Source organism: Sander vitreus, chromosome 7 (genome assembly GCF_031162955.1).
Source record: "Sander vitreus isolate 19-12246 chromosome 7, sanVit1, whole genome shotgun sequence".
NCBI classification, from domain to species: Eukaryota; Metazoa; Chordata; class Actinopteri; order Perciformes; family Percidae; genus Sander; species Sander vitreus.
Genome location: NC_135861.1, coordinates 32936404 through 32955287, shown reverse-complemented (window position 1 = coordinate 32955287; position 18884 = coordinate 32936404). Strand labels below are relative to the sequence as shown.

Here is an 18884-nt window from a genome sequence, read left to right as displayed (position 1 = left end):
ACTACACCACCACCAGCTAGAACAAACAGGAGCTCCTGCTAAGAACATGGAAACATTTTAAAACGTACAGCACAAGAAGAGGCAAGTCGATGAGAACCGAGAACAGAAGTTCAGGTGTAGAAATGTCTTCTACAACAAACATTCAAACAGCATGCTGTCAAGCTGAAATACTAGAAAAAAAGGGTCCTGAACACACCTCCCTGTAAGACCAGCACGCCCAGAATGCACCTGAACACACCTCCCTGTAAGACCAGCACGCCCAGAATGCACCTGAACACACCTCCCTGTAAGACCAGCACGCCCAGAATGCACCTGAACACACCTCCCTGTAAGACCAGCACGCCCAGAATGCACCTGAACACACCTCCCTGTAAGACCAGCACGCCCAGAATGCACCTGAACACACCTCCCCGTAAGACCAGCACGCCCAGAATGCACCTGAACACACCTCCCCGTAAGACCAGCACGCCCAGAATGCACCTGAACACACCTCCCCGTAAGACCAGCACGCCCAGAATGCACCTGAACACACCTCCCCGTAAGACCAGCACGCCCAGAATGCACCTGAACACACCTTCCTGTAAGACCAGCACGCCCATGGGTCACAGATGGGCGCAGGTGCATTTGCTATTTAAATAGCGCGGGCGCTGGACAGGAAACTGACAACTGGGTCGGTCTTAAACTAGCAAAGACACTTGGGTCAGGCGTTGCGTTGCGTTGCGCCGGGTGCAAGATAGGGGCCCTAAAACTGTTAGGTAACTCTTTGTGGTGTTCTTTAAACTTTGGACAGAAAAAGAGTGAAAGCAGAGCACCACAGCACATAGATCTTGAATGGATTCCCAGACCGTCCTGACAAAGCGATACAGACAACCCGCGTGCATGTGTGTGTGTCTGTGTGTGTTTCAGTATATTTAAGGAGTCCTTACCTGTCCGAGGTCCAGGGTGACGTTGACCTGGTTGTAGTCGGTGTTGCGGGACAGAGGCGGGCTCTGCCACCATCGCTCCGTCCCGTCGATGGCGTTGGTGATGGGGTGGGCGCGGTCGCTGTCGCCATGGCTGCAGATGTCACAGTATTGGCCCTGAGGAGGACAGACGCAGAGGAGAATTTCAAGTTGTCATCCATGCCATGTTGTCATGCATCGTCCTTTCATTTAATCCCGAGGATTCAATTGAATTCACCATGCCATGTGTCTAATATATGTACTGTGTATATATATATATATTATATATATATATATATTTATTATGCGCAGACGCTTAAACCGATCATAGCCCGGTTGGGATACATTGGTTGGGATTTGACCCAACAGTCTTTAGGTTACAGCACCCTCTAACCACCCAAACCAGCAGCACAACGTTTCAGTAAACTACTGCTGTCTGTCCCAACAGCTACCTGGGTCAGGTTTCTTATATTCCAGCAGAGAAGTGACTCCACTCAGGTTACTGTAACAGTCAGGCTCTGGCTTCTATTGTTGTTCTGCTAGAGGGCTTTAACGTGTCATAAATGTCGCCTCGCTGGGCCTCAGTCGGACTGTTTGGACACCATAGTGTACTATATGAAAAAAAGGAAATTCATTAGCATTTTACTCTCTCTGTCACTTGAACATATCTCACTAGTATTTAAAAAAAAAAAAAAAAAAGAATGCACTTTTGCTATATGGCACTACCTACAATGGAGCATTAGCATTACACATATACTATATACATTCTTGCTGACAATTTTCCAATTCATACCATTGTGTTTCAGATTTTAAGTGCCTGTTCCAAGCATCAACGCAGCCATTGGTTTCCATTCATTTCCACGCCACACAATGACAACCTAACTTGAACTAGAACAGAACCCGCCATGATGTTCCGCCCCACCGACCGCCGGACAGACCGAAAGACAGACCAACAGACAGACCGACCGACAAACAGACAGACAGACAGACAGACCGCCCGACCGACAGATAGATAGATATTTATTGTCCCATGAGGGAGACTTGTTTTCAGTCTGTTTCATGCACATGGCAAAATACACGGACAAATACATCAAACATAAAGACCACATTTACAACAACGACACCGGATCTATACAAAGTCAGCCAGATAGTTTGTTCAGCACAGTGCTATGGCAGAGGCAAGAAGACTTGTGCCAAAGCGAGTCCTTCTACACCTCAGAGTCCTGTATCTGCGGCCAGATGGCAGCCGTGTAAAGTGTGGTTATAGAGGGTGTCGAAGGGAGGTGAACATGTTCCACAAACGCTCAGGCAGAGGTAGACGTGACCACTTCAAGTGTCCTCTCCGCCTCTTTGCTTCCTAAAGCCTCCTCATTCTCTGCTAATCCAGTTTGGTTTGTCTGAGCGTTTGACCCCACCACCGCCGGCTATGGAAGCGTTAGCATAAACTAAACAAGTGTGGACCTGAACACGAGCCCGGGTCAGGAGATGTAATCACTGCAGGTCACGGAGGTCAGAGGTTACGGCTCACTATCTGACATCCCCCCCCACCACCCCAACTTCCTCTCGCCACTTCCCACAGATCACCTATCAGATTGTCTGTGGATCTTGTACAGCTTCAAATTAGCTATCTATGCACTTAAAATTACAAATCATTCTCCACAGTTATGTCATATGGGTGACAATTATCAACTATCATCACCGATCACTTGGAAATAATTCAGTTGTATTATCCTCCTTATTATCACCCTCCTGTTGTCCTCGGGTCCAATTTGACTCGTTTTCAAACTTTCTATATCTGACATTTGGGTTTTTTTCGACCAAACTGTCCCCAAACTGTTCACGGCAACTTCAAAACTTTAAAGAAGGCAGGAAATTCCCCCCAAACAGCAGCTGAACGCTGAGAAATGGAGGTACCCAACCATTATGTGAAGCTGATCTCCTCCCCATGTATACCGTATGACATCACTAAAGAACAAGGCAGGGTGGAGGAATGAAGGGGTGCTGTCAATCCAGGAGTGGAGATGGCTAGGGTGGCGGCGTTTAAAAAAATGTCATATACAGTATATATATATATATATATATATATATATATATAAACGGTTTGCCAGATTGGGTGTCTATACTAGAAAACGGGGAAAGTAGCTGAGCTTCCTGGAGGGCTCCTAAGAAGCCTTGTACTGGGCAGAGACCTGTATGATGGGCTCTTGGTGTTGTCATTTATACATATGTTTATTTGGTTTATTGTCTATTCTGTTACTATTTTGTTGAAGGATTTTGAATATTGCAGTTGCTGTGTCATCTTTTCTTGATTTTTTTTGTGGGTGGTACGTTCATGTTGCGAGTTGTATGTTTTGTATGTCGGTTACCAAATAAAAAAATTGTTCATCTTTTTTTAGGCTTTAGGGGTCACGATATCGACTCAACATCGTTTTTTGCAAGATCACGTTGTGCAACGTCAATATTGAAAATGTACTGAAAAGTATGCAATATTCCGTGTACTTTGCGAGATGTGCATAGAGACGGCGAAGGAAACGAGAAGCGTGAGGACAGAAAGAGAGAGCTCTCTATTTTGATGTGTTTTCAACTGTTGTGTTTTCATATATGTTTAAGAATATCGGAATGGCAACATTCACGCTCAACATCGCAATATCACATTTGGTCAACATCGGGCAACCCTAGTCGGCTTTCCTCCTGTCCGTCACTCATTCTTTCTCTACACACGGTCCATCCTCTCTTCACTTCTTCCTCTTAACAAGCAAGCACGTCGACATGAAAAGACCACCTGGAACTGAACATGCAGAGTGCATTCCCCTCTCCCTGTGCGTTACACACTTCAGTCGTTTCAGTCATCTCTCTCTCACTCTCCATTTCTTTCCTTCCCTCCACCTTTGGGTGAATGACCACGAGTCCCCAGCGCTGCCCTGAAGACACGTCTTCCTCACTCAGAGGGAGACAAAGGGTTGCTCAGTCAACACCTGCCACTTTATGTGATCAATCATTATTCCCCCTTTTGACTCTTTCTGTATGACATCTGCTTGTCTTTCTCCCCTCTGTGTCTCACTCTCTCTCCTCCTTCCATCTTGCATGGCACACCAATATTCCACTATTATACAGGTCATGTTAACAGCATATTCCAAATAAGAGCTTTTCCCGAGTATTGCATGTGTGATATGCCGGTATTATTCTGGTTTTAGAGGCATTCTTTGGACATGTATACAGCGCATTCAGAATATGCGTCTCAATCAGGGTTTTTACCGCAGTTTGCACCAGTTTACGGCCTGTGTGCGGCTTGCGGCCAGCTCTGTGCGTCGCTATGGTTCTACGCCGACCTTTTCGAGAAGCTGGTTGAAGGAATGAAAGAGGGACGCTGTGTTCGCACGCTCCAACAAGTCCTCCACCGCCGGTAGACTTTGAAGAAATCGTATTTTGCACAGCTGCACGTTAACGGGAATATTAGTGGAATATTCACTTTCATTAGCCGCGCAAACAGTTTAGTCGGAATATCGTCTTTTTCGGAATAAGGGCAAAAAAAACGGAATATTATGTGCATGTTAACGTACAGAATGGTCTGCAGTATGCGTTTACAGGCGTGTTAGTGTAGACCGAGATTAGTTCTGAAATGGTGCTGAAACTGAGATCATTTAAGTTGTTTAAACGCTGTTGCTCACAATGCAAATGCTAACATGCTGCTGTTTTAGCAGCTATAATGTTTAACATCTTCACCACTTTAGTTTAGCGTGTTAGCATTTGCTAATTAACAGTAAACACAGCTGAGGCGGATGGGAATGTCATTAGTATTGCTTCACACACACACACACACACACACAGCCCCCTCCTGCTGCTTTTAATTAATAAAAACACTCATGTCTGGCTGTCAAATCAAAACAGGATTAACCTCAGCACAGAGGTGTGTGTGTGTGTGTGTGTGTGTGTGTGTGTGTGTGTGTGTGTGTGTGTGTGTGTGTGTTGTTCAGGGGGGGCTGCAGTAACCCGACAAAGTGGGCCGAGCCACAATAGCCCAGCCAAAGTGGGCAAAACCCCTTCGCTCGAACCCCGTAATGAACCTTTCCTGTAGCTAATGACCAGATTTCGTGGCTTCATTCTGAGCTAATTATGCACCGACGTGGCCACTTCAACCAAAAAACTGCCCCGAGCAGGCAGATCGGAGAAAGGCTGAATGAAAACTCTGATGAGACAATATGTGCTGTAATCCTTAGTGTGGAGACGCTTTAGTGGCTGAAATGTGCTCGGGATCAAGTACTGCAGAATCCTGCAGAGAATCCAGCTGAACTGAACATAATTACTCAGAAAATATATATAACCTAGCCTCTGCAACTTGTTCTGTTATTTTACAGATTTATTTCTTGGAGTGTAAGGTGGCATTGGTTTTTTTGTATGTGGCTTTAAAGTTAAACGTGTGAAGGAAACCCCCTCAGGGCACTTTATTTTTTGTCTTGGCCTCATTCTTAGTCCTTACAATCAAACACCACTTCAGACTGCCTGCTGTTTACTCATGCATCTCATATCTTTATCTTGATCTCTGAGCTCTTTCCATTTCACTTCAAAAGGGGACTCATGAGCGCGCATGTCAAATGCTCTGCAAACACTAAACGTCAATCTCGGATCTCGAAATCCACTTTTTCACTTATTTTATGGATTTCATTTGAAATAAATCCGTAAAATAACAACAGGCAGCCGGTGCCGCTGCAGGCTTTGCATGGAGCTCCGTCAGGTCAGTGGTAGTTGGAGGTTCAGTTACCCCGAGAGTAGGTGACTGTGTGCTGGGTACAGAGCACCGCGAGCTGCCGGTCATTTCGGCGGAGATTACGGTTAAGTTTAGGAAACCGAAACGACGAGTTAAGTTTAGAAAAAAGATTGAAGTTTGTATTAAAACACCCCCAAAGGAACACGCAATTCCTGGGTGAAAGTCATTTTTTTCCCCCCGGGAATCGAACTCCGTTCTCTGTATGTTGCCTTCAATGAAATGCATTATGCACCAAAAATGATGTGCAATACACTCTGCGCTTTATTGATTTCTATTATTTTCTTTCGTCTCTGTTGGTCGTACTTTATCGTCTAGAGTCAGTCCTTATTTCAAATGTTTTTTGTTGTTGTATTCTTGTGGCTCTTCCACTTTCCCATATGCCTTTTATTTATTGCGCTTCCTCTGTCACTGATGACCGGCAGTATGAATGTGTGTATATAGTTTCGGTGGCCTGTAGAAAACTCGAGGATAAATAAAGCCATCTGTATCTGTATCTGTAAGAAGGGCCATCCCAGCCGGAGGAAGCAGCGCTCGGGTCTGGATAATCTCGCGGTAACGGAGCGGATAAACCGCGTTCTGATTGGAGGACACGGGTCAGTCACCGTGAGGAATGTGGAGAACAGGTGGGAGAGAGAGAGAGAGAAGGAGTGAGAGAAGGAGTGAGAGGGAGGGAGGAGGCAATAAGCCTGCATGTTATCGCCCACAGGGTTGCTTTAATGGTTAACCAGTGGAAACTGCAACAATCCCTTTTGTGTGTTAATTAGTGACGCCGGAGGCTCGGACATCAAACACAATGGCGTTTTACCACGCTCATCATCATATTAAAAACTCGTCGTAAAAAACACACACATAAAGCCTGATGTGGAAACCTTTATCAGTAGCTGTGTGCCTATGGAGTCCCCTCTAAGGGAAGTGTTGCCCGTCCTTATATAAGTGGCCTGTGTTAAGTCCTACAAAGGAAGCCGTGCATGAAATAATGACTTGGCCGGAGCAGAGACTCATTGCACACTGCTGACCCCCCCTCTGTTCAGCTCTCTAGTCTGAGAGCAGTTGAAGTGGTTGGCATCCAGCAGCAGCAGCTCTAACATAACCAAACGGGAATCAAACCTGCAGTTTTGGTGATCGGAAAACTTAGTAAACAGTAGGAACTGCAGCAGTGACCAGTAGGGTACACTCTAAGAAATATCTGTTAGCCTATATAACAGCTGTATGAGTGGATATTTGAACAGAAAGTGTCCACAGAACATGATTCATAGTTTTTTTATACTTGGACGTGCATCATTTGCCACTTTTTTTGTGACATTTTTGTGAATTTCTTTCTTTTTTGGGAAGATCACAGTGACACCACAGAGGATACAGAAGTCATTACAAAGGCTACCGCAAATCTGATACGACCATGTCCTTAGAGTACTCTTATATATAGGTTATTATCAAAAGCTGCAAATTCAAGAAAATAAGATCACTCATAAGGGCTCGTAAAGGAATGCTGCCACAGAGTAGGCCTGCACCATATGAGGAAAATATTGAATTGCGATTATTGTGACTGATATACCAATTGCGATATGACTCACGATATTTTTGAAAATCGCGATTATTTGTGCAGCTCTACCATACAGACATACTGTAGGAACATCATGTCACTGTAAAACTAAAATGGAGCCCGCACCACAAACATACACCTGAAATACTGTAGTATCAGGGTATTATGGCGGGTAAAACTGCATGTAACCCTAACTAGGGAAACACTTATTTTAGGGAAATCCAAACTTTGGATGCAACAAAGTTTCTGACTCAGTGTTGAGCAGCAATATAGCACGTATGGATAATACTTTTCTGAAGTGTGTGTCCCCCCCCCCCCCCCCCGCTCACCTGGATGGTCTGGCTCGGGTCTCCGGAAACCGGGCCTCCGACCAGCTTGCAGTACAGGTCCTGCACGCTGCGGCCGGTGTCGTCCTCCCCGCAGGTCGCCGTGGCGGTGATCTTGGTGCTCTCGGCCAGGTTGAAGTAGGGCGGGTGCAGGCTGTAGCCGTGCACCCCGTTGGTCGGCAGCTCCTGCGCCGACGCCGAGTGGAAGCAGCAGAAGCAGGTCACTAGCAGCGGCCACAGCAGCAGCGCGAACCGCGCCTGGGTGCGCCGAGCCGGGGAGAGCGCAGCGCCGAGCGCCGCTCCGCTCGACATCATCTCCACCTGTTCGCTCGGTCCGCTCCGACGGAGGGAGGGAGGGGGGGAAAGTTTGAGATATAAATCAACCGGAGTGTAAGAAGAGAAGAGCCGTGAACTACTGTAGGAGAGTAAGCATTTAGAGGGAAAAGTGAGGGAGATGGGTTGCAAAAAGAAAATAAGGGAGAGTGCAGAGCGGCGCGTCGAGGTTTGTGTCCTCTCTTTCTCTCTCTCCGTGGCGCTCCACCAGGCACCTATTCCAACTCAATGTGCTGTTACCCTCCCTCTCTGTTGGCCCGTCCCCAGTGGTTGGAGGAGGGCACAGCTCTATCGGTGTGTAGCGAGTTTGGATCCATTGGAGTTGTTGTCTTACAGTGTAGCTGTGGTGCTAACAATCTCAACCTGTCAGAATACTCTAAGTGTAGTGATACATATACACGTTTCCCCTAACCAACAGAAGTACACAAGCCAAATCACTACACACTAACACAAGGTAACCTAAACTCAAGGTCCATTTACTAGCTTTTTGGGGTCTTCATCAGCATGTGAGACATTTTCCCTCTCCTCCTCCTGTTTTTATGTAACCTTATGTAATCTGATTTTACTGTATGCTATGTTTTATTCTTTTAATTGATTGATTGATTTGATGTAATATGCCCTCTCCTCTTGTCCTTCTTTCCTCAATCACGTCATTCCTCCTCGCTTCCTTCCAACTTTTCTTTCCCATATCTGTCCCTTTCGTCCTCCCTCTTTTCTCTCATTCTTCTGCTCTTTTCCTTCCAGCTTCCTTCATTCTTTCTTTCTTCTTTTTGTCTCATTAATTTGATATTTCTGCATCGCTGCACCCAACCACGTGGCAAAACAACACATGGGAAACAAAAACAGAGAGAATGTGCATCCAGACACACACACACACACACACACACACACAGACAGGTGACAAACATGCAAACACACACCCACACAGACGGCCACACACACAGATCCTTCTCCAGCCCTGTGAGAGGAAACAGAAGAACACTATCGGGGTTTGAATTTGAAATATGCAGTTATTCGTGGTATTGATTCATTGTTTTTTTTATTTGCATAACTTTTATTATTTGCCGTGGTCATTTTTTCTTCTTCTTCCTTTTCTTGCCTGTAGCCTACACGCTGAAGATCCAGAATGATTTCACAGCATTTAAAGGAACACGCAGACTTATTGGGACTTTAGCCTCATTCAGCGTATCCCCCAGGTACTGAACAATACTTATTTTTAACGATACCAATTTTAGAAAACAAAAAGAAATGACAACATTACACATTACGGCACAAATACTTTGAAGTATTTTTCAGCTCCTACTACGTGAGCCCCTACTCTCTGTGTAACGTGGAGTTTGTCCTGCGTTACGTTAGACAGCCAATCACAGACATTATTAGATCTTGGTAGGAGCATGCTGCGTGCTTATTGGCTCACTGACGCTGCTGATGAGATTTACCCCTTGGTTGTTGAAACTGGGTATTGAATGAGGAGGCATTTTTTGATACGTGATACTTTAGAGGCAATTTGGTAGAGAAATCATTGGCGGTACCCAGTCCTACCCAAGGCCCTTGCTTTAATCTGACATAGTCATAATCAAATAGGACTTGACTATGCCACTTTCGTCCGACTTTCGGTACCACCATGATGCCAGGCGAGGGGCACGGACTATGTTCTATGTTCAATTTGACATGGAATGTCAGAATGTTTTGGGTACCCGGTCGGAAACTACATATGTCAGTGGCACAGGAAATGATCAACAGTAACAGAGTCAACCACGTCGCCAAAGAGCACTTGGGCTGAATTTGTTTACAACTCCGTTGCTCTGATTGGTTGTAGGTCTATCCGTTGCTCTGATTGGTTGTAGGTCTATCCGTTGCTCTGATTGGTTGTAGGTGCTCTGATTGGTTGTAGGTATATCCAATTGAGTGCAGAGGCATTTTCTTTCTTGGTCGGCTTGAAACACGCCCCATAATCACAGCCTAATGGAGCGGTATCAGACTCATATTCTGACTAGAATCTGAGTATGACCGCGTCAGGCTATGTTTTTTTCATCTTGGTAGCTCCAGTAATGACACATATACCACATCTGAAGAGAAACACACACACTGTTACTCACAGTGAAATACAACAGGTTCAGGCACAGTTTCTGGTGATTGTTGAATTACAAAGAGTCATCACAAGAAACAGAAAAAATGAGGGATCATAGAATTACAATATGGAAAGATTATGGAACATTATCTCTGAGCACCAGAGATCACTTCAGAATTGATTGTTTGGAGAATAAAATCCCCTAAAAAAACGTTTCCTTCTGCACACACAGACGCCAGCATTTGGGCTAAAGCTTGAATACCTTGAGGGAACACCTGAGCAGCTGTGTGTGTGTTGTGTGTGTTTTCTCATGGACTCTGGAACACCGCCATCTAATCACGCAACAGGAACCACTTTAGAAGATTAAAGGGTTTATCTGCCACACACACACACACACACACACACACACACACAGACAGAGAACAGCTGCTCAGGTGAGTCAAAGTAATATTTACAGGTTTGGTTTGAAAGGATGTTAATATCAGAAACTTTTTTTTTACTGGTGGACCTCCAGAAAGTAAAAAGAAAGAAGACAAAAAGTTAATATACCTTCGTCAGGCAGGTAAAATTGTGCCTACACTGTCCAGAGTCCAGAAACCTCACACATCTACTTCCTCCATCGTCTGTCGAACACATGCTGACCTCTGACCACACACACACACACACACACACACACACACACACACACACACACACACATACACACGGGCAGGGGTCAGTGACCTCCACGTAGTTTAAAGGAGTCTAGAGACAGTGTGTTAATGCAGCAGAGCTTCATTCACTGGCACACTAGAACATTCCACAGGCTGTTTGGGGGCTCACAGGTCACACTGGAGACACTTTCCTGGGCTCCAGTGTAGGGCTGTAATTTACACCAATTTTCATTATCAGTGAAAAATAATATTTAATTTAGTTGACAAAATGTAAGATGCTTGTGACAGTTTCCAAGAGCATAAAGTGAAAGTTCTTTCCCGATGCTATTTTGCAGAGGCACCGTGGCTCCGTCCGGCGCTTAGCACCGTCCAGGACGATTGTAATTGGTTTAAAGAAATGCCAATAAACCAGAGCCAGACCATTCTCCGCAGCGCTGTGGAGGAAGGTCTGACAATGCGAGACTATTCCCCACACAACAATCGAAAACCAAACTTAAAATACAGTAATAAGAATGAGGTGGAGGAGCCGTACATGGAACAGTTTTACGTTGAACCAGCACAGTGGAATGGAAAAGCAGCCGCATTACCCCGGTATCAAAGACTGTACAGTACCTAGGTAAGGACTACTAGCCAGTCAGAAGCAGAGTATGAGGGCGTGTCCTGACAGTAGCTAGGTAAGGACTACTAGCCAGTCAGAAGCAGAGTATGAGGGCGTGTCCTGACAGTACCTAGGTAAGGACTACTAGCCAGTCAGAAGCAGAGTATGAGGGCGTGTCCTGACAGTACCTAGGTAAGGACTACTAGCCAGTCAGAAGCAGAGTATGAGGGCGTGCCATGCTAGCAGCTAGGCGAGCATTATAACGTGTTCCAAAGTGACCACGTTTGTCTCTGAAGTAAAGGCTGGACTACAATAGAGCTGTTTGGAGCAGTTTGTGAACAGTGTTTTCTGTTGGAGATGGTAAGTCCCTTTGGGGGGGACTTTGGGCTTTTTCACTTTGTAAACATATAACATGCACAAAAAAGATATATAACACAATAAAGGAAAGAGAAAACGCCAAAAAGCACAATATGAGCACTTTAAACTGTGGTTGTATGAGCTACTCCTCCATAGTCAGTGTGTTAGCTACAGTAGATGGGGGTCAGCACTCCCCCAGTTTGGAGCAGCAGGCAGGAGTACCAACACAGAAGATAAGCAATGTCCTGCTGTGGACGGGGGGCAGCAGCTCAACACATTTTAGACACCTAAAAACATCTGTATCACTTTAAATGTGTCCTATATTTAGAGTATTTTCACAGCTTTACCTTGCTGTCAGACAGCTCTTTACGACGGGGAACTGAAGCTGTTCTCTCTGCTCTCTTCAGAGACACCACACTCCTTTGACAGAAACACTCATTTTACCTTTAGGAAGAAAGAGAAGAGGGCTTGTCGTTTCACCTCACTAATTCTCTCCTTCTCTCTGTCTTCTTTTCCTCAACTCTATAACTAATCGACTTCCTGGATCCCAAGGAGACCAAAGCAGAGGTGAGGGATAGGCCACTCGTTGTCGTGGCAACGGCTAACTGCTCCATCAATTGAACCCACCTACCCCCTGCTGGGGGGGGGATACAAATGAAGAGGATGGAATTTGAAAGAAAGAATGAATGGGATGGGGGGGTGGAGGGGGAGCCAAAGGAGAGAAGGAAGTATGATAAGAAGTAAGAAAGTAAATAAAAGTAATGAAAGCAAATGTGGCTGAGAAATGCAAACAGCAAGAATACAACCAGTCAACGCAATGGATTCTTTGCAGCCCTCGGTATCCCATAATCCATTGTGAGAAGGCTTAATATGAAATTTAGAAAATAAAAGTAGTAATCTACATTTTACATGAGTGAAAATTCTAACTAGCGCAATCAAAAAGCCAGTGCAGGAACCCCGGTCTCCTGGGAGGAAGTCCTGTGTTGTTTGACCCATCCCAACCCAACCGACCTCCCTGCGCGGAATTTCGGGCTTTCATACTAGAGGGTGACAATTTTTCGGGACTCCCGTGGGTCACGGTATTACGCGGGAGTCCCGCGGTACGGGAGTCAATTTCACTGTTGGTGACGTGATAGGGACGGAATAGAGCGTAGAAATCAACGGACCTGCAGGTAATACGTGTTACCTAGACCTGCAGGTAATACGTGTTACCTAGACCTGCAGGTAATACGTGTTACCTAGACCTGCAGGTAATACGTGTTACCTAGACCTGCAGGTAATACGTGTTACCTAGACCTGCAGGTAATACGTGTTACCTAGACCTGCAGGTAATGCGTGTTACCTAGACCTGCAGGTAATGCGTGTTACCTAGACCTGCAGGTAATACGTGTTACCTAGACCTGCAGGTAATACGTGTTACCTAGACCTGCAGGTAATACGTGTTACCTAGGTAATGCATGTTACTACTTTCTACTGTTGTCTCTCTACTTACTACGCTCTACTGTTGTCCCTCTACATAGTACTCTCTACCGTTGTCTCTCTACATACTACTCTCTACCGTTGTCTCTCTACATACTACTCTCTACCGTTGTCTCTCTACATACTACTCTCTACCATTGTCTCTCTACATACTACTCTCTACCGATGTCTCTCTACATACTACTCTCTACCGTTGTCTCTCTACATACTACTCTCTACCGTTGTCTCTCTACATACTACTCTCTACCGTTGTCTCTCTACATACTACTCTCTACTGTTGTCTCTCTACTGTTGTCTCTCTACATACTACTCTCTACCAATGTCTCTCTACTGTTGTCTCTCTACATACTACTCTCTACTCACATACTACTCTCTACTGTTGTCTCTCTACTGTTGTCTCTCTACATACTACTCTCTACTGTTGTCTCTCTACATACTACTCTCTACTGTTGTCTCTCTACTGTTGTCTCTCTACATACTACTCTCTACCGTTGTCTCTCTACATACTACTCTCTACTATTGTCTCTCTACATACTACTCTCTACTGTTGTCTCTCTACATACTACTCTCTACCGTTGTCTCTCTACATACTACTCTCTACTGTTGTCTCTCTACATACTACTCTCTACTGTTGTCTCTCTACATACTACTCTCTACTATTGTCTCTCTACATACTACTCTCTACTGTCGGTCTAGACCTACTCTATCTGTACATTTTCTCAAGATAACTCTTGTTATGATTTGATACTATAAATACAATTGAATTGAATTGAATTGAATGTGTGGTAGTTTGAATGCATATAATTGTTGTAAAAGTTTTCTGCTGAGAAGCATGGATGTATTAAGAGACGCTGAGAAGCCAGTAGCGAAGATTTAAGATGGCTGACGCTCGTTTTGCTTCGGAAATCTTCGGGTAAAGACAACAGTCCAACCCCCTATGGGCTGGTTGAAAACATGCGGAAGTAGCTCCTACTACTGGCTGTAGTCCATTGCGTCTGGGCAAAAAATCTGCTGCTGCTCTGCCCGGTGCGTTCCATACAGATGCTAAAAGGGGGATTTTTGATATCTGACGCTGAGAACCACTGACCAAGGGTCCGTATTTGAAGAGTTGGGAGTGAGAATCGCTCAGTGCTTAGTGTGTACGTGGGATCGGCTATCAGAGCAGAGAATAAGTCCACAGTTTACTTGTTAAGTGGCAGTAAATGTACAGTGTAGGTTTCAGTTGGTCTGAATAAATGCTGCAGCTCCTCAAAAGCAAAGTGAAAAACTCCCAAAAACTCGGCGTCACCAGAGCGAGGACGCACTTTGTTGGGTGTTTGGTGGCAACTTTTGGTGTTAAACTTAGACATTTTTACAAGTTGACAAGCAAGTGCTTAACTCACCAGACTCCGTTTAAAAAAACGTACGTTGTAGCTTGTTTCTGCCGAGTGCAGCGGTCTCTCTTAATACTGGACCAATGACAAACATTGTCACTTAGACACAAACAATTGCAATCGTTGCTTTTGGTCCCGGTTACGCCTTGAAAGGTCAGTAGCAATAATCTGAACTTTGATCGTGTGTAGGTAGGCTTTAGTGTCGGCGTGAGCCAGGAGCAGCTCTGTCCTCACCCTTGTAGTGAAAACCAGACGCTTCTATCTAAATCCATCTGTTAGTATCTGCCTTCAGTCAAAACTAAATGCTTAATGCTCTTATCACATACCACACACACACATACACACACACACACACACACACACACACACACACACACACACACACACACACACACACACACACACACACACACACACACACACACACACACACACACACACACACAATTAATTTCCCCTTCCTTCCCTTTCACAGCCATAACTTCAGTATATTCAGATAACAGTATTGAGTAAATACAGTTTTTCTATTCTCAGCATTCCACGGATGTTCCACCTCACATTGTGGATCAGATAGGCCTTTGAGGCACACACACACACACACACACACACACACATGTCGCACACAGTGCTGAGGGCGGATATGTTTGAAGTGCTGTGGGCTGGGGAGGGGATGTTTGGGGTTGACAGCGGACTAAAATGTGTGTGTGTGTTTGTGTGTGTGTGTGGGGCAGGTACCGACATGCCCTTCTCTTTGTCTCCTCCAACAAGACACTTCTCACACACTCCTGGTGGGCCTTCTCCCCCCTCTCCCTCTTTTGTCCCCCATGAGTTCTGCTTTTCCTGCCCCTAAAGAAAGGATCCTGATGGTATTGATGCCTACGGGTCGCTCGGTCCAACCGTCCATCCGACACTTTAGACCAGTTAGAGTAAGGTATATGTGGTGACCCCGCCCGCCTCTTCCTCAAGTGCCACTCTCAGGCCCAAACAAAATAACTGCCATTCGGTTTAATAGGCACACCCCCAGACGTGATATCACACAATCTTGCCGTCAAATGTACCATGCACGTGCAGAGGGGAAGGGGGGCTACGGGTGCTTGAGCACCTGCTCCTTTTGCCCCTCAAGGCCAAAGTGCCCTTCTTTTGTCCAGATTTTATTTCATATTTTTTCTTTGACGATGGCCCACAAGAGGTCCGTTTAAGAAGAATATTTAACAATAATAATTAGCTAGATAAAACGACCTAAACCTTCATATCACATGATGACCAGGGTAATCGCGTGACACATGTCCTGCTTCCTGTGTGTGTGTGTGTGTGTGTGTTTTTTACATTGATTTGTTGTTGTATTTTGTACCACCTACTGCAACTGGAAAGAACTCTGAACTCCTCTTCCCTCTCTCTCTCTGTCCAGCATGTGTTCCTTCTGTCTCTCCCTCTCTTTCTCTCTCACCAGTGTCTCTTTCACCTTCTCTCCTGTCACGGATCTGGCCTACTTTGAAGTCCGCTGGCGTCTGAAAGCAGACAAAGAGACACAAAGAAACGAGCCAGGCGGCTTCTGAAGACGGACAAAAGGACGAGCGAGAGATGGGAAAGATAGAAAAGGGGAAGAGATAGAGAGAGGCACGGCAAGAGACAGAAGAGAACAACTTCAGAGAGCTGGACAAACACAAAGCAGAGAAACTGTAAGATAATATACAGTGGTGCAGGGTGCACACATACATCCCGGTTTCAACATGCAGCCCTGGTTGCTGCTTGTACTGCTTTCTCCTAAAACTGGATCAGTGCTATGATGCAATAATCAGGGACACGGTCTTCTATTGAAAGTCAGTAAATGAAGCTGCTTCACGGACTGACCCAAAAACCTGCTGATAGAAGTTAGAACACATAAAGTGTAACTATGTATTAGCACAAATGCAGTCTAAGTCTATTAAGGGTATACTTTGACATGGTTCTGCTGTAGGGCCATATCGGCTCCCTGTCCCTTATTTCAAGGCTGAAACTGTTCTTTGTGTGTGTGTGTGTGTGTGTGTGTGTGTGTGTGTGTGTGTGTGTGTGTCAAAGGTATGCAGGGGGCCAGGTGAGGGGGTTCGGGGGGGGGGGTATTAGGGGCTTCCATCCCTTCATGTTGGATCATTGTTTGGCGAGCTGTGACTCGCCGGGGCGCTCCCTGCCACAGGCCGGGAAACACGTTTCGCATTTAATTCCGATTAAGAGTTTGGCTCCAAAAGAAAGCACCCTGTGTTTGGACTTACAGATACTTAAATAGAGCCATAGTAGAACAATGAAAGAAAAGAAAAAAAATAACAGGATCCTTTGAGTTTTAGAGATAGGCTATCAAAAGCACAATGTTGCAACTCCGCCCCCGAGTCGCACCGAGTCCACCAACTATAGGTGTGAAAAGCGCCCTTAACATATTTCCACCCCATCAGGTCAGAATCTATAGCTGTCATTATCCAGCTGTTTAGTTTCATCATGTTAACACTTCCACGGTAGCATAGTGAGGGTCCCTACATGTTAACCCAAGCATTGAGAACTTTGGAAGTGTACAGACAGTTCATTAAAAACATAGATTATAAAGACAGTAGCGGTCATGTTTACACGCTGAACAGCAGAGCACACTCAATGGAGTCTGTCATTTCACCTGAGAGAGAGAGAGAGAGAGAGAGGGGAGAAAGGTGAGAGGATACCTAGCACAGTGGTTCTCAACCTGGGGGACGGGACGTTTCTATTGGCTGGATGTGCAGATTTACACGTCAGTGTATGTGAACGGGACGGTGTAAGGGCCATTTGAGTGGTTGTTAGTGGAGGGAAATGGGAGGTAAAGCAAATATTCACATATCTTGGTCCCGATCCAACCAGGCCTTCTGGGAAAAAGCCAGGGAAAGAGAGAGGAGGGGGGGGGGGTAGGGGATGAAGGCAATGATAACATACATCTCATCTGCGCAGTCACTCACCTGAAGGGAAAAAAGAGAGCGAGACTGTGTGGGAACAAAGCAGTAAAGCAGCAGTTAATGACAGCTATCACTGGAGGCTGGGGTTAAAGATGCCCTAAAACGGCTCTCACACACCACTGGACCATCAGCTCCACACTGATTGGCCTAATGACCACTGGAACCTCCCTGCCTTCACATCACCCTGTTATTCCCACGTTGACAATGCTTGTTACTAATTTAGCTCTGGGGAGCTTATTCCCCGGAGTCCTTATGTTTTTCGCCCCTGCAGTTTTCCTTGGATTAGAGTGGCACCTAAATCATGGTTGCAGCTGTCGCCGTGGTCCTGCTCCGCACACTGCTATGCCCTGCTACGACCTGCAGTGCCCTGCCACGCCCAGCAGTGCCCTGCTAGGCCCTGCAGTGCCCTGCTATGCCCTGCAGTGACCTGCTACACCCTGCTACGCTCTGCAGTGCCTTGCTACGCTCTGCTACGCCATTAACTACTACAACTACTATTTCTAGTCATAGTTCCATTATATTTATTGTGACTATTATTGCCACTGTTCATCACACCCCCAACCGGCACCGTCAGACACCGCCTACCAAGAGCCTGGGTCTGTCCGAGCTTTCTCCTTGGCCCTATCACACTAAATGCTTGCTCTTGGGGGAATTACTGGAATTGTTGGGTCTTTGTAAATTATAGAGTGTGGTCTAGACCTACTCTATCTGTAAAGTGTCTCGAGATAACTCTCGTTATGATTTGATACTATAAATGAAGCCATAATTAGGCGAGTGTGCACGTTGCGTCAGTTGATTGAAAGACAAGAATAAAATAATATATAATAACAAAAATTCTCCTGAACAATCTGTCCCCCTCACTTTGGAAATTACGGCTAATATAAGGTAGCTGACGTATCCTACTGCACCTCCTCCCAGATATACACTAAGCAAATCCACAGTTTACCATCACTGACAGGGTCCGAAATGAACACTTGCCGGGCGCCTAATGCGGGTATATTTTCCGTTTGGCGAGTACATCTCAGAGGGCTATCGGCCACATGGCTGGTAAATGTTGGTACCAGTGATTCACTGTATTGTTGGAATAAAGTTTCCCGCCCATCAGACAAAGCATTGAGCTCAGTGGTGAGACGCAAAGAGAAAGAAATGATGCAGCATCTTCGATTTTGTAAAGGCTGCATTCACTTTTTCGTGGAAATCACCAATGTGCAGTCAGATTAAGTCAGATTTTTCTTACTGTTCACCTGCCTGAAACCAGGTTTTTCTCTACTGATAGATCACTAAGTTCACCTTCAGCAATTGGCTGTTAACATAAGAAGTGATTCAATGGTAGAAAATAGTAGCTAAAAGTATTGCATCAGGAGCTGAAATAGCTGAAAGTACTGACTAAACAGGTCAAATAGTTTGCAAAAAATACTGACTATGTAGTTCAAATAGTTAGCTAAAAGTTTTGCATAAGCAGCTCAAATAGTTAGCTAAAAGTATTGCATACGCGGCTCA

General features: G+C 45.4%; 1 protein-coding gene across 1 annotated transcript in view; it reads right to left on the bottom strand.

Moving 5' to 3' along the window:
- Positions 1-8194, bottom strand: part of lama5 (laminin, alpha 5) — a 119327-nt gene extending 111133 nt beyond the window's left edge. The window contains exons 1-2 of the mRNA XM_078255965.1: positions 7576-8194; positions 927-1079 (exon numbers count right to left, since the gene is read on the bottom strand). Coding sequence (XP_078112091.1) covers positions 927-1079; positions 7576-7887 — 465 coding nt within the window. The 5' untranslated portion in view covers positions 7888-8194. The remainder of the gene's footprint in view (positions 1-926; positions 1080-7575) is intronic.
- Positions 8195-18884: the final 10690 nt, after the last annotated feature.